Raw genomic sequence first — 13,400 nt, forward strand, 5'->3', positions numbered from 1 at the left:
TTTTTCTGTTTCTATGGGTGCTATTTTTACTGGGCGGGGGTGAAAAGTTTCCCATATAACAGCTGTGAACGGGGTTGAACAGAGTTGAAATCGCTCCACTTTCCTGTAGAGTTAAATTACGCTTGCGTGGCGCTTTACCCTCCGGGTAACAGAACGCAGGAATGAGCCACACGGATCCAACGGCTGTTAAACAATGTAACGTTGATGAAAGATGACGACTTTACCTCCGCTTTTGTTTCTTACTCCACAGCGTCACCACATAGGAGATCGGAGCCTGTCGCTGTGCAACATGTTCCTGGACGAAATGGCCAAACAGGCCAGAAACCTGATCACTGACATCTGCACTGAGCAGTGTACTCTGAGCGACCAGGTGAGACCACGGACGCAGAGGCAGATCACTGAAAGCATATGTGCCAAACTCAAGGCCCACGGGCCACATCCGGCCCGGCGCACAATTATATCTGGCCCGCGAGATTATTTTATATAGATCTTTTATTATTATTAACACAGATGTGCCAAACATCCAGCTCTGACAAAAAGGCATAAGAGCAAAGAAAACTGGAATGTTTTGATTTGTTGTTAATTTAACGTTAACTTAATTTTTATTTATTTTTTCCGTTTTTTTGCAGCATATTTCTTACTTAATATAATGTATTATACTTTATTATAATATTATATAATTAATATTATAATTTTGCCAGGATATAACTTTATGGAGAGCAAAATATTTTAAAATATTTAAATATGGTTATTTAAAGTTAGTTTATTTTTTTTCTGGAATAATATTCCTGTCTGTTTTATTCATATTTATGTTAAAAAAAAAACATTTAGTTTCAATGTGTTCAAAAGTTTGACACCCTTGACTTAAAGGGACAGAAAATACCCCAATTTGTTCTTTTAGGTTTTTATGTTGTTGTTGCGTTTAGATGTCGGCACTTAAGCCAAAGTTTCTACGTCTACAGAGAAATTCATTGAGAACTTAGATGTGTGGACGCTGATGTAGAAACAAAATGATATTTCAGATGTTGTTCCAGTCCTTTCGAAGTGTTGTATTAAAGGATAAGACCGGTTTTTTTACATTGGGCCCTTGATTTCACATTATAACATGATGTTCTACTCACCCCTGCTTGTTGTTGAACATTTGGAGCTGTTCCGAAGATATTCGCGAGGCGTCTGGCTGCTCTCTTGAGATATTCGGCCATGAAACGGTTTCCTATGGGCAAGCTTATACAGGCACAAACTATGCTTTTTATAATTTATTAATTACTCTACACTAGCACTGATAACGTGGAGGTGCGTCGCTTACTTAAAAAAATCCGGGTTACTAATTTTGAATTTTAGCCGAATGAATAAATAGGCAGCAGGTCTGTGGGCTGTCTGTGGCAGTAGCACCACGAGGACGTCAGTAACACCCACTTTACGACAAAAAAATCAAAATTACAATAACCCGGATTTTTTTAAGTAAGCGACGCACCTCCACGTTATCAGTGCTAGTGTACAGTAATTAATAAATTATAAACAGCATAGTTTGTGCCTGTATAAGCTTGCCCATAGGAAACCGTTTCATGGCCGAATATCGCAAGAGAGCAGCCAGACGCCTCGCGAATATCTTCGGAACAGCTCCAAATGACCAACAACAAGCAGGGGTGAGTAGAACATCATGTTATAATGTGAAATCAAGGGCCCAATGTCAAAAAACCGATCTTATCCTTTAAGTAATGCTCCGATGATACGAGATGCAGCAGAGCAGCTGAGGGAGTTATCTCCAAGTTTGAAAAGGGTTACAGAGCAGAGAAATTCAACCTCTTCTGCTTCTTCTTCTGTCTCTTTCTGCTCATCGCCGCCTGCAGCTGCTGCCGAAACACTGCGCGAAAACCATCAGCCAGGCCGTCAACAAGAAGAGCAAGAAGGCGACTGGGAAGAAGGGAGAGCCCGAGAGGGAGAAGCCGGGAGTGGAGAGCATGAGGAAGAACAGACTACTGGTCACCAAGTGAGTGCGGCTGAAGCCGAGGCTTTTTTCTGCTCCTGTGATGCTTCAGTTGATCCGTTTAAGATTTTTAATCCTGTTTGGCATCGTTAAAACATCCGTCTTTGTTACCGTGAGGCTCAAATAAGTCAGGTACTTTAGTGGCAGGATTAAAATCGCTTTGATTTGTCAGTTTTTATACCGTTTGCATCGAACTTGAGTTATTCATCGTATCTTTTGTCATTCGCATCTGATGGAACGCACCTTGTTGTTGCTTTTTTCCCAGTCTGGATAAACTCCACACGGCGTTATCCGAACTCTGCTTCTCGATCAACTACGTTCCCAACCTGGTGGTGTGGGAGCACACGTTCACGCCAAGAGAGTACCTCACCTCGCACCTGGAGATCCGATTCACCAAGTGAGCCAAACACACTCAGAGACGGAACACCGCCCGTTTATCAAATCAAATTTATTTATATCGCACATTTCATGTACAAACAGTTCAAAGTGCTTCACATAAATTAAAAGCATTGCAGCAGGGAGTGGAAGAAGCATTAAAAATGTATAAAAGAATATGAAGAGAAACAAATAAAATAATTTAAATGAATTTAAAAACAAGCAACAGTCCAGATAATTTAAAAAATATTTCATGCATAGACACATGAGAACAGAAATGTTTTTAACCTGGATTTAAAAATGTCTCCATTTGGTGAGAGTTTAATCTCCACTGGCAGTTTGTTCCACTTGTTTGCAGCATAACAGCTAAATGCTGCTTCTCCATGTTTAGTCTGGACTCTGGACTGGACCAGCTGACCTGAGTCCTTGGATCTAAGCGCTCTGCTGGGTTTATATTCTCTGAACATATCACAGATGTATTTTGTAAACCATCAGCAGGCTTTTAAAATCTATTCTGTGACTGACCAGTTTATCCACTTATTTCCCAGTGAAATGACCGGAGTGACCCTGCAGCACGGCCACTTTCTGTCCCTTTCTAGTGTCACATTTACCTGTTGAAATGAATTTGTGGAATTTGTGTAAACTTACAAACAAACAGCCTCTGCACCATCGCTGAATGGGCCAATCAAACTCAGCCTTTAGGGAGTTCCTTCAGGATTTAATTGTGCTTTAAACGACCAACGTAGCTTCTCCCAAAGGATCATGTTGGGGATATTCATGTGATAAATAACAGCTGCTATCACACTGCTGCTTTAAGTGAGTACAAGAGAAAGTATTTTTACATCATCTTTAGAAGTTAATGAGCTTTAAGGTCAGAGTTCAAACTGTTTTAAGAGCAGATATAAGTTGTTGGAAAGGGATGAATAGAGATCCCCGACACCAAAAGAGAGGTCACAGTTTAGTTCATCTGGCTGTTTTATTACACTTGTTGGAGTTTGGTGAGGTTTAGATGCATCTTTATAGTATTTCTGGTCGTGTTTGGTTTGATCTCTGACTGTGTCTCCAGGTCCATAGTGGGGATGACCATGTACAACCAGGCTACTCAGGAGATAGCCAAGCCCAGCGAGCTGCTGACCAGCGTCAGAGCCTACATGACGGTTCTGCAGTCCATAGAGAACTACGTCACCATCGACATCACCCGGGTCTTCAACAACGTGTTGCTGCAGCAGACGCAGCACCTGGACAGCCACGGGGAGCCCACCATCACCAGTTTATACACAAACTGGTGCGTTGGAGTTTAGCTCCGCAAACTTTCACCAGCAAACGTCATTAGCGCAGCGATCGTATATCAGATTGTAAACAGGAATGAAAGTGTAGCTTCAGCACCACTTTCTAAAAGCATGTAAGGAATCGAAGGCCTGGAGTAAAGCATCGTGTTAGGCGGCCATTTACAGTGTTTTTTTTTTTTTTTATTGAAAGCTACAATACAATACTTTCAGTTTCAGACATACAATTTGCCTTTTTTTTTCTTTTCAACACACACATATGTACGGAAGCATTCACTTAAAAAAAAAAAAAAAAACTCCGGTTTTTCTGTCTAATTTAGTTTTTCGTTTGTTTTTCGGGGTAATTCTTTTTCTGTTTTTCTGGCTATTTTTTTCTGTTTTCCGTGGTAATTTTTTTCGGAAATATCGAGATACTTTGAAATCCCGCGAGATTATCCAGCCTGCAAGTGGATGATGCACCTTAGGTGGACCTAAGGTGCATCATCTTATATCCATGGAGCATGCCATAAATGTCCAGCTGATCCTGGAGAAACATTGCTATGTCTAGGAGATCTGAACGGGCTTTCCTTCTGAACAACCGAAAAGTCTTCAGGTGCCTGCGTAAAGTCGACAAACTCATAGTTATACCATCTACATGACTTAAAGACAGGACTACCTCCCAGTGTCTTAAACCCAGGTCAAAGTAAAACTTGATTAAACTAAACAAACCAGTCATGTTTGCTTCTATTAAATCAAGCCCTCATAAAGGAATGAATGCGTTGATTGTTGCCCTCTAAAATAAAATAAAAATTACCACGAAAAACAGAAAAAAACAGTCAGAAAAACAGAAAAAAATTACCCCGAAAAACAAACCAAAAAATAAATTAGACAGAAAACCTGAGGTTTTTTTTTTTTGTTGTTTTTTTTAAAGGTAGGGTAGGAGATCCTGGATTTTGAGTCCAGCGAAGCTGCATTTTGAAAATACTCAGGTAAAAAGTCCCAACCCTTTTCTTCACTTTCCCCCCGAAGGCACGCCTCTAGAGTACATGAACGCGCACGAGCACGAAGGTGCACGAGCGCTGTTCTGACAGCAAGCATCGATCGTTGCCGTATTTAGTATTTAGTATATGCTAACTATACGTTTAATAATGCTAGGTGCTAGCCAAGCTGGCTCTAGTTCAGCTTCACGGAGCAGGGTACGCGCACAGGGGGAAGGAGGGGGGAGGGGGGGGGGGGGGGGGGCAGATTGCAGTTTGATAGACGGCATCAGAATCCAATCATTGTGAACGGTCCATTCACAATGATTGGATACTGTTTTTCCTAGATTGTACGTTCTAGAGGCCACTAAAAATTTTCATATTGGTGTCAAAACTTTTAATTAATTGGTTGCAATGGGGGTGTGAAGAGTATTTCAAGCAATATGTAAAAAAATGTTCCAGAAAAAGATCCCCTACCCTGCCTTTAAGTGAATGCAATATGCTTCCGTACATATGTAAAACAAAACAAAAATACTGATAAAAATGTAGAAGAAAATAATTAAATTAATTTACAGAGTGCCACGTAGTAAACAGTGAACAACCCCCCCACCCACGCCCCCACTTGGCTCATCACGACCAACACACACACTACTGGTTATTTATGCAATATTAAAGGTATAACAGTAACAGGCACATATTCAATCAGGTAGTACCTCTAAATTAGTGAAATAGGGAATAAAGGGTTTGCCATTTGTGAAAAAAATTGACTGTACATCCTTTCAGCGTATATTTAATTTTCTCATGTTTTTAAAAAAAAAACATGAAATCTTTAAGCCACCGGGAAATAGAAGGATATTTAGCAGACTTCCAGTGCAACAATAATAAACGTCTTGCTAGTAAGGAAGTGAATGCTGTAATATCCTTTTGTGTAGAGATAAATGCAAGTGAGGGGTCAGGAATCCCAAATATGGCAATCAGAGGGCATGGTTGAATATTTACCCCAAGAACAGTGGACATAATAGAAAAATAACCTGCCCAGAAACCTTCCAGATCAGGACAAAGAAAAAACACGTGACAAGGGGAGCCATGGCATTTATCACATTTGTCTTCCACTTCCGAATACAATTCGGATAGTCTAGACTTAGAGAAATGTGCCCTGTATAAGACCTTAAATTGAATAAGTCCAAGACGAGCACAAGAGGTGGTAGAACGTACCCTCTGTTTGGCCTGTTCCCAGGTCTCCTCACATTTACAGTGTTTTTATATAATCTCTGTAATCATGGGATAGAAATGAAAGAAGGTGGTTTTTGTGCTACTGATTTAATGTGAAGGCTGAACCCACACTGAGGCGGTGCATCGTGTGTCTGCAGGTATTTGGAGACGCTGCTCCGTCAGGTCAGTAACGGACACATCGCCTACTTCCCCGCCATGAAGGCTTTCGTCAACCTGCCCACTGAGAACGAGCTGACCTTCAATGCTGAGGAATACTCCGACATCTCTGGTACGGACTCTCCTGCAGATGCTTGTTCACGCAGAATAAAAGTCTTTGTGTTTTGTATCTCCTGCTGATCTTTCCTGTGCGTTCTTTCAGAGATGCGTTCACTGTCGGAGCTGTTGGGGCCGTACGGCATGAAGTTCCTCAGTGAGAGTCTGATGTGGCACATCTCGTCACAGGTTGCCGAGCTGAAGGTATGCCAAAACTTCATCACAGCAGCTATTTTAAAATTTCTCCTTCTCTGCGATGCAAACACGATATTTTACACCCGTAATCTTCAGCATTTTATACTTCTGCCTGTAGAAAAATGTCCAATCTAACATTAGGGGGGGGTCTGTTGGCACAAATTTAATTTAAAAGTTTGTTTAAATCAGTGTGGAATCACGAGCGTAAGAACCTTTTGTTTCCTTAACCTCTAAATGATTTCTATGCACCACTTACTTCCTCGTGTAACTCGTAGTTCGGAGGATGTCACTTTAAACTTAGAAGCTTGCACGTGGAAGTTTAGCCCCTGCAGATTTAGTTTGGCTGGGTTAAACTTGTGTTCTGTCTGGACTCTCCCCCCCGAGTGGCAAAACATTTAACAACTAACAACTAAATGAATCCCCCCTGTGAGGCGTTTAGTCTGAACAGGGGCCGCAACCTATTGAAGACTCGGGCTGTGTTCGAAACCGCCTACTGCATACTACATACTTGCAAACTGCATACTAATCAATCAGACAGTATGCAGAGCGTTTACCCACAATGCATTTCGCTCCTGCCCGAGCCGAAATCAGCCGGCCTGAAGCTGATTTCGGCTCGGGCTATAAACTCTGTAAATAAGTAACTTTAGCAACATTTGAAACATTTTCAGGCGAGAAAGTAGTCGTTTAGATCCCCAACGTGTTGAAAATCTGACAAAATACCGGCTATTTACAGTTTTGTTCCCACGAATTCGGCGCTACTAAAGCTAGCCGCATTGAGCATTTCTGGTTATTTTCACAAAATAAAATACCTGTTGCCTTTTATCATAGGGAAAGCCATTACGATACAATTGGTGCTTTTGTTTTGAAAACAGGAAGTGAACCTACCCTCGTTGTAGCTAGCTTGTAACTGCCGTTTTGACAGGAAATGACGATCGGCGACGTCACGTTACTTTGCATCTTGGGTAGTTTGAGTATAAGTAGTAACCTCATGATGCATACCCAACATTTCGGAGAATCTAGTATGCATCTGGGAACTTAAAAAAGTTAAAGTTAGTAGGAGTAGTAGGAGAAGTATGCAGTTTCGAACTCAGGCACAGTGGACCGTGGACAGTAACATCTGGCCATCTGTTTTGTGTGATTTAACCACCCGTCAAAGCATCCGTGATAAACTGTATTTAAGTGTATGTGGAGCAAACATGAAATAAGTCCCTTTCTGTGCTTTTTTTCTATCAAATCCCCACAAAACATCGCAGTTAGTAAATGGGGAAATGATTCGCTGTCAGTCTTGTGTTGCAGTTTGTGTTTGGTGTGTTAGTTTTTTCATTCTTTGACAATATTTTTGACAAAGTTTTCACAGTAAAATCCACATTTCCCAGCCTGGACTCCGGCTGTCTCTGAGAATTGGAACGATCCATTCAGATGTCTTCTCGTTACCTTTTTGTTCAAAGATGAGCTCAAAGATTCTCGCTGAATCTGTTGCCGAGCAGTTTAGCTGCGGTCGTTAAGTCGAGTGTTTGGTGAATGTAACCCGATTACTGGGAAATATCCACGTATTTCTCATGTGTCTATGCATGAAATCTGCCGCGATTTCTTTTAATTTATCTAGACTGTTTTTAAATTCATTTAAATTATTTCATTTGTTTCTCTTTATATTCTTTTATTATTCTGCTGCAATGCTTTTTTTTTATATAAAGCACTTTGAATTGTTTTGCTACAAATAAATTTGATTTGATATTAAAGACTCAACAGCTTAGCTTCAGTGTGCACGTGACCAAAAGCAACCTCAGAGTTGGGAGAAAAGCTCCGTTCGTAAAAAGGAAATGTTCTTCACATCTGTTTGTTTCTGTGTTTGTTTTATTCTGTGTAGAAACTGGTGGTAGAAAACATGGAGGTGTTGACCCAGATGAGGACCAGCTTTGACAAACCGGAACACATGGCCGCCCTCTTCAAGAAGCTCACCTGTAATCACACACATGCAGACACGCTTTTACGTTTGGTGCTAAGTGTTTGCTCGACAGAGGAAGATCTCTTTGCTTCCCCTGCAAACATTCATCTCTCTGTTGTTTCTGGCTTGTTTTAAAGTTGGATCTGTTTTTGTGTGTTTCGTAGCTGTGGACAGTGTTTTGAAGAGAATGACCATCATCGGGGTCATTCTGTCTTTCCGCTCTCTCGCTCAGGAGGCTCTGAGAGACGTAAGACGCACACAAACACACGCACTCACATGTCCCCCGGCTGCAAAGCTGTTTAAGATGTCTTTCAAAGCGGGTTTGTCCTGTTCCTCCAGGTGTTGTCCTGTCACATCCCTTTCCTGGTCAGCTCGGTGGAGGATTTCAAGGACCACATCCCCAGAGAGACGGACATGAAGGTAGAACGCATCGCAGGCGGGCAGCAGAACGCCGGCCATCTGTGTCCTGAAGCTGACGTGAGAATTTTGTCCGTTCGCAGGTGGCCATGAATGTCTACGAGCTGTCCTCGGCGGCGGGTTTACCCTGTGAGATCGACCCGGCTCTGGTGGTGGCGCTGTCCTCCCAAAAGAGCGGTGAGCCACGCGCAGATACGCACAAAGACTCAGTGTGTCAGGCGCATACGCCGTCCGAATGACCGCCCCTCCGTGTTTGTGTCTTTAGAGAACATCAGTCCAGAGGAGGAGTACAAGATCGCTTGTCTGCTGATGGTGTTTGTGGCTGTTTCCTTGCCAACGCTCGCCAGTAACGTGATGTCACAGTACAGCCCCGCCATAGAAGGTAGGCAGCCGAGCCGCTGCATTGCAGCTTAGAGCGACTTTTATGCAGATTTTAGTTTGAAATGTGTTTTGGAACGGTTTGGAAACTCTTGAGCTGCAGACACGGACGAGCAGTTAGTCGGTTCTGTTGCTCTGAACTCGATCCCACCTTAAAGGGATAGTTCGCCTCTTTTGACATGAAGCTGTATGACATCCCATATTAGGAATATCATTTATGAACATTTTCTTACCCCCTGCTGCGTCCTGTGAGCCGAGTTCCAGCCTCGTTTTGGCGTTGACGAAGGTAGTCCGGCTAGTTGGCTGGGGCCACAAAATAAATAGTGCTTTCTTTTAATGTACCGCTCTTCGCCCTTCTAATTGCCCTTCGGGGATAAAGTTTTTTTTCTGATTCTGATAAAGCGTTTTGCTTCTCAAAACAATATGCGTCCAAAAGAGTAATACATTTGCATCACAAAATCGTTCTCCAGGAAAAAGTCAGACCTCACAATCGCTTGGCCCTATTTTCTCTCCCTTCGTATCACTGCCTGCTGTGCAGACCGAAGTGCAAACCAAGCAGTAAACACCGTAACAGGCTCACAGGACGCAGCAGGGGGTAAGAAAATGTTCATAAATGATATTGCTAACATGGGATGTCATACAGCTTCATGTCAAAAGAGGCGAACTATCCCTTTAAGATTAGTGCTGCAGCAGCAGAAACACGTCATTACATTATGTGGAGAACTGAAACATGATGATGAAAGCTGCTAAAATGAAGTGAAAGATTAATTTATGCACCAATATTTGTGCTTTAATTTTCATTTAAGTTTGTTATTTCCACTCTTTATTCATTTGTTTTAATAGGAATGTTTTCTCCTCTTTTATTTGCCTGTATTTATCTCTTATTTATTCATTTTTTACCCAAAGACACACGCACTTCTCCACCTTTCTTACTTTATAAAACAATAAAACGGTTCATCTTAAAGAAATAAAAACAGCTTTTCAAAGTGAATGTGCTGAGGCTTCAAATACAGAAATATAAGTGTTTTCACTTGAGCTAAATCATTTATTTAAATCTGCTCCATGAAGTCCAGGCAGAATGAGCATTGATACGTTGTGCATAATTTACTGCATCTGTGCTCAAAAACTGCTCTGCATGCAGATGAGATCAACCTCGTGCCCTCGGACTGATTCACAGGGGGCGTATCATCTCCATTACCAGTACTTTTTAATTTATTGGTCATTTTTAAAGGTCTGTTTACGCGGTGTGGACCATGTTTGTTTTGTCCATTTTTAATAAAAAGCTGTACTCTGTTGGAAAAAACTCGATGTTCAGCTCAACAGAGACGCATTGTGGGAGTTAAATGAGGCTTTTGATGAGGTATTAAAGACATTTGTCACTCAAGGGTGAAATATAAAGACGTTGCCTCCTAACAACCTTGAAATGAAAAGCGCCCCTGTTAATAAGGGACACTTGAAGAGGATAATGAGTTATCATGGGCTCCGCTGTTGTTAGTATGCAGACTGCGTGTCGGCCCACAGCCGGTGCTGTGAGCCCACCATTACATCCATGTTTCATGTTCCTTTCCATTCATCTCACATATTTAAATAAAGACTGGTTATCTCCACAAACACGACGCTTAGATCCGTGTTTTATTAAATTTGCTGAGAGATGTTGGCGACACGTTCTGGATCATTTCCCACACATCGGAATTTAAAAAAACAAAGTAAATTGATTTTAGAATTAAAAAATAATGACTTCTTCTTCTCCCTAATGAACTGTGTGCGTGTGCTGCCCCCTACAGGTCACTGTAACAACATCCACTGCCTGGCCAAAGCCATCAACCAGATCGCTGCTGCTCTATTCACCATCCACAAGGGAAGCATAGAAGACCGGCTGAAGGAGTTCCTGGCTGTAAGACCACCAGAAACCGTTATTTCTTCCTCCCACGTGACTGAAAGCAGTTTCTTTAGTTTAATGTTGTGCTATCAGCTCAGGTAGTGTGGATGATATGGAAAAATTAGCATTTTGAAACGGGAATCCTCAGTTAAAGCTGATGGAAACCGTTTTATTTTATGGCACAAGAATAGAAAGAAAATAATAATCAAAACTCTCATCTGCAGTGACATTTTTAACACATTAAATATTGTTTCCTGTCCTTGGAAACATTTCTGACGTCTGCACTACCTGCAGCACATTTCTATGTTTACATTTAGCCATTTTAGCCATGTAACTCTGTAAGTGTCGTGTGTATTTGCTGCACAGGTCTCATGAAGATGATGAAGATGTTTTCCTAATTTGTGGCGCTGCAGCAGATCTGTTCTGTTCGTGAAATGTTTGGATTTGTCGGCCGAGATGCTGAACCCCTTCGATACAGTTTTAATGTGTTTTGTCTGACTTTTGATCAATTTGTGAGGCACAACGTTAAGTTTAGATGACAGAAGAGTGTTTAGGTCCGTCCTCACAGACGTTTGTTTGACTCAGCAGAACCAAAAACATCAAACATCTCTTAAAACAAAGCTGAAACTGTGTATTTATGGCTGTGTTTGAAACCGCATACGTCATACTTCCATTCTGCATAGTCATCGATCAGACAGTATGCAGAGCGTTTACCCACAATGCATTTCACTCCTGCCCGAGCCGAAATCAGCCGGCCTGAAGCTGATTTCACTTAAACTCTAAACTCTGTAAACTTTAGCAACATTTGAAACATTTTCAGGTGAGAAAGTAGTCGTTTAGATCCCCAACGTGTTGAAAATCTGACAAAATACCGGCTATTTACAATTTTGTTCCCACAAATTTGGCGCTACTAAAGCTAGCCGCAGTGAGCAACGCACTTCCGGTTATTTTCACAAAATAAAATACCCGTTGCCTTTTATCATAGGGAAAGCCATTACGACACAATTGGTGCTATTGTTTTGAAAACAGGAAGTGAACCTACCCTCGTTGTAGCTAGCTTGAAACTGCCGTTTTGACAGGAAATGACGATCGGCGACGTCACTTTACGTTGCATCTTGGGTAGTTTGAGTATGAGTAGTAACCTCATGATGCATACCCAACATTTCGGCGAATCTAGCATGCATCCGGAAACTTAAAAAAAGTTAAAGTTAGTAGTAGGAGAAGTATGCGGCTTCGAACACAGCCCTTGTTTCTCTGCAGAAGATATGCTGCCTTTACTTCTGTTTCTGGTGGTTTTTGTGCAGTTTAGCGGCGTCACTTTCTCACTAGTGACACCTACTGTTTAGAACGAGGACTGCAGCCAGTCTCAGCAAACCTGAAGCGCAATCATCAAGGGTTACGGCGTGCTGTCAGCATCACTGAGCATAATCCCAGCTTTCCACTTCTCTGTAACCTTAGTACATCTCTCATGTGTGTGTGCTCAGCTGGCCTCATCCAGCCTGCTGAAGATCGGCCAGGAAACGGACAAGATGACCACACGTAACAGAGAGTCTGTCTACCTGCTGCTGGACATGGTGAGATGATTTAAAACACGGGGAATTGGGGCCCGATCCCAGTTCCTCCCCTTGGTACCACTCCTCGGTTTTAAAGGAGTAAAGTTACCCCCTTTTAGGGATTAAGAGCCCCCAAAGCCCCAGGTAAAGGGTTGACTACTATTACCTCATCCTTACCTTATCCTTACCTAAAAGAGAAGGAATGGAGAGATGGGGCCAGGGGAAGAAAATGGGATCGGGTCCGTATGTCTGTAAATCAGAACATTTCTAGTGGTGGTGCAACAGTATAATTTTTGCATTTCAGTTGTCTTAACCCTCCTGTTGTCTTACGGGTCAAAAGTGAGCCACTACCATGTTTAGCTGTAGAAAAAATCTTTTTCCAACTTGAAATTTTATGACTTTTTCTAAAGGGACCCCATCATTAGAAAAAGGCATTCTTTATTTTTGTTTATGTTTCCATGGGGGCTGTACACCACTAGGGTACAAAGATTGTCTTATGGGTCATTTTTGACCCGTGAATTATAAAAACATTTAAACACAAGAAAAAAGTTTTTTTCCCTTTCAATATAATTAATTCAGAAGTAATTACTTCACATTTATATAATAGCAATAATAAACCTTTATTATGTAAAAGAAAACTGAGAAAACAAGAAAACTGTTGGTCCAACTGACAGTTGGTTTGTGGTTAAAAAAAAAAGAAAAAAAGTGTAATCCTGAAAACTGGTGATTGTCTTTTTGTATTGTGTAACAAAAAATAAAGATAAAAAATGTATTGAATTGAGTTGAATAGATAAATAACAGGTGGTTTCATCATACAAAATAGATTTTGGATTTAAAATTCAATTAAGTTGCTTTATTTTGGGGTAGGGCGGGTCATTTTTGACCCATAGGACAAGGGGAGTAAACAATGTTAAGACCGCACAAGGGTTAAGAGTTATTTTGTG

The 13,400-nt window shown here is 41.4% G+C and overlaps 1 protein-coding gene across 4 annotated transcripts in view; it reads left to right on the forward strand.

The window, feature by feature from the left end:
- Positions 1–13,400, forward strand: part of nckap1 (NCK-associated protein 1) — a 41,651-nt gene that overhangs the window by 26,152 nt on the left and 2,099 nt on the right. For all 4 annotated transcript variants that reach the window (XM_075480728.1, XM_075480736.1, XM_075480742.1 and 1 more), the window contains 13 exons: positions 251–370; positions 1,851–1,990; positions 2,253–2,384; positions 3,429–3,647; positions 5,975–6,105; positions 6,196–6,293; positions 8,152–8,245; positions 8,394–8,476; positions 8,569–8,649; positions 8,730–8,823; positions 8,912–9,028; positions 10,809–10,918; positions 12,388–12,477. In XM_075480728.1, the coding sequence (XP_075336843.1) occupies positions 251–370; positions 1,851–1,990; positions 2,253–2,384; positions 3,429–3,647; positions 5,975–6,105; positions 6,196–6,293; positions 8,152–8,245; positions 8,394–8,476; positions 8,569–8,649; positions 8,730–8,823; positions 8,912–9,028; positions 10,809–10,918; positions 12,388–12,477 (1,509 nt within the window). The remainder of the gene's footprint in view (positions 1–250; positions 371–1,850; positions 1,991–2,252; positions 2,385–3,428; positions 3,648–5,974; positions 6,106–6,195; positions 6,294–8,151; positions 8,246–8,393; positions 8,477–8,568; positions 8,650–8,729; positions 8,824–8,911; positions 9,029–10,808; positions 10,919–12,387; positions 12,478–13,400) is intronic.

This window comes from Odontesthes bonariensis, chromosome 2, assembly GCF_027942865.1.
Source record: "Odontesthes bonariensis isolate fOdoBon6 chromosome 2, fOdoBon6.hap1, whole genome shotgun sequence".
NCBI lineage: Eukaryota > Metazoa > Chordata > Actinopteri > Atheriniformes > Atherinopsidae > Odontesthes > Odontesthes bonariensis.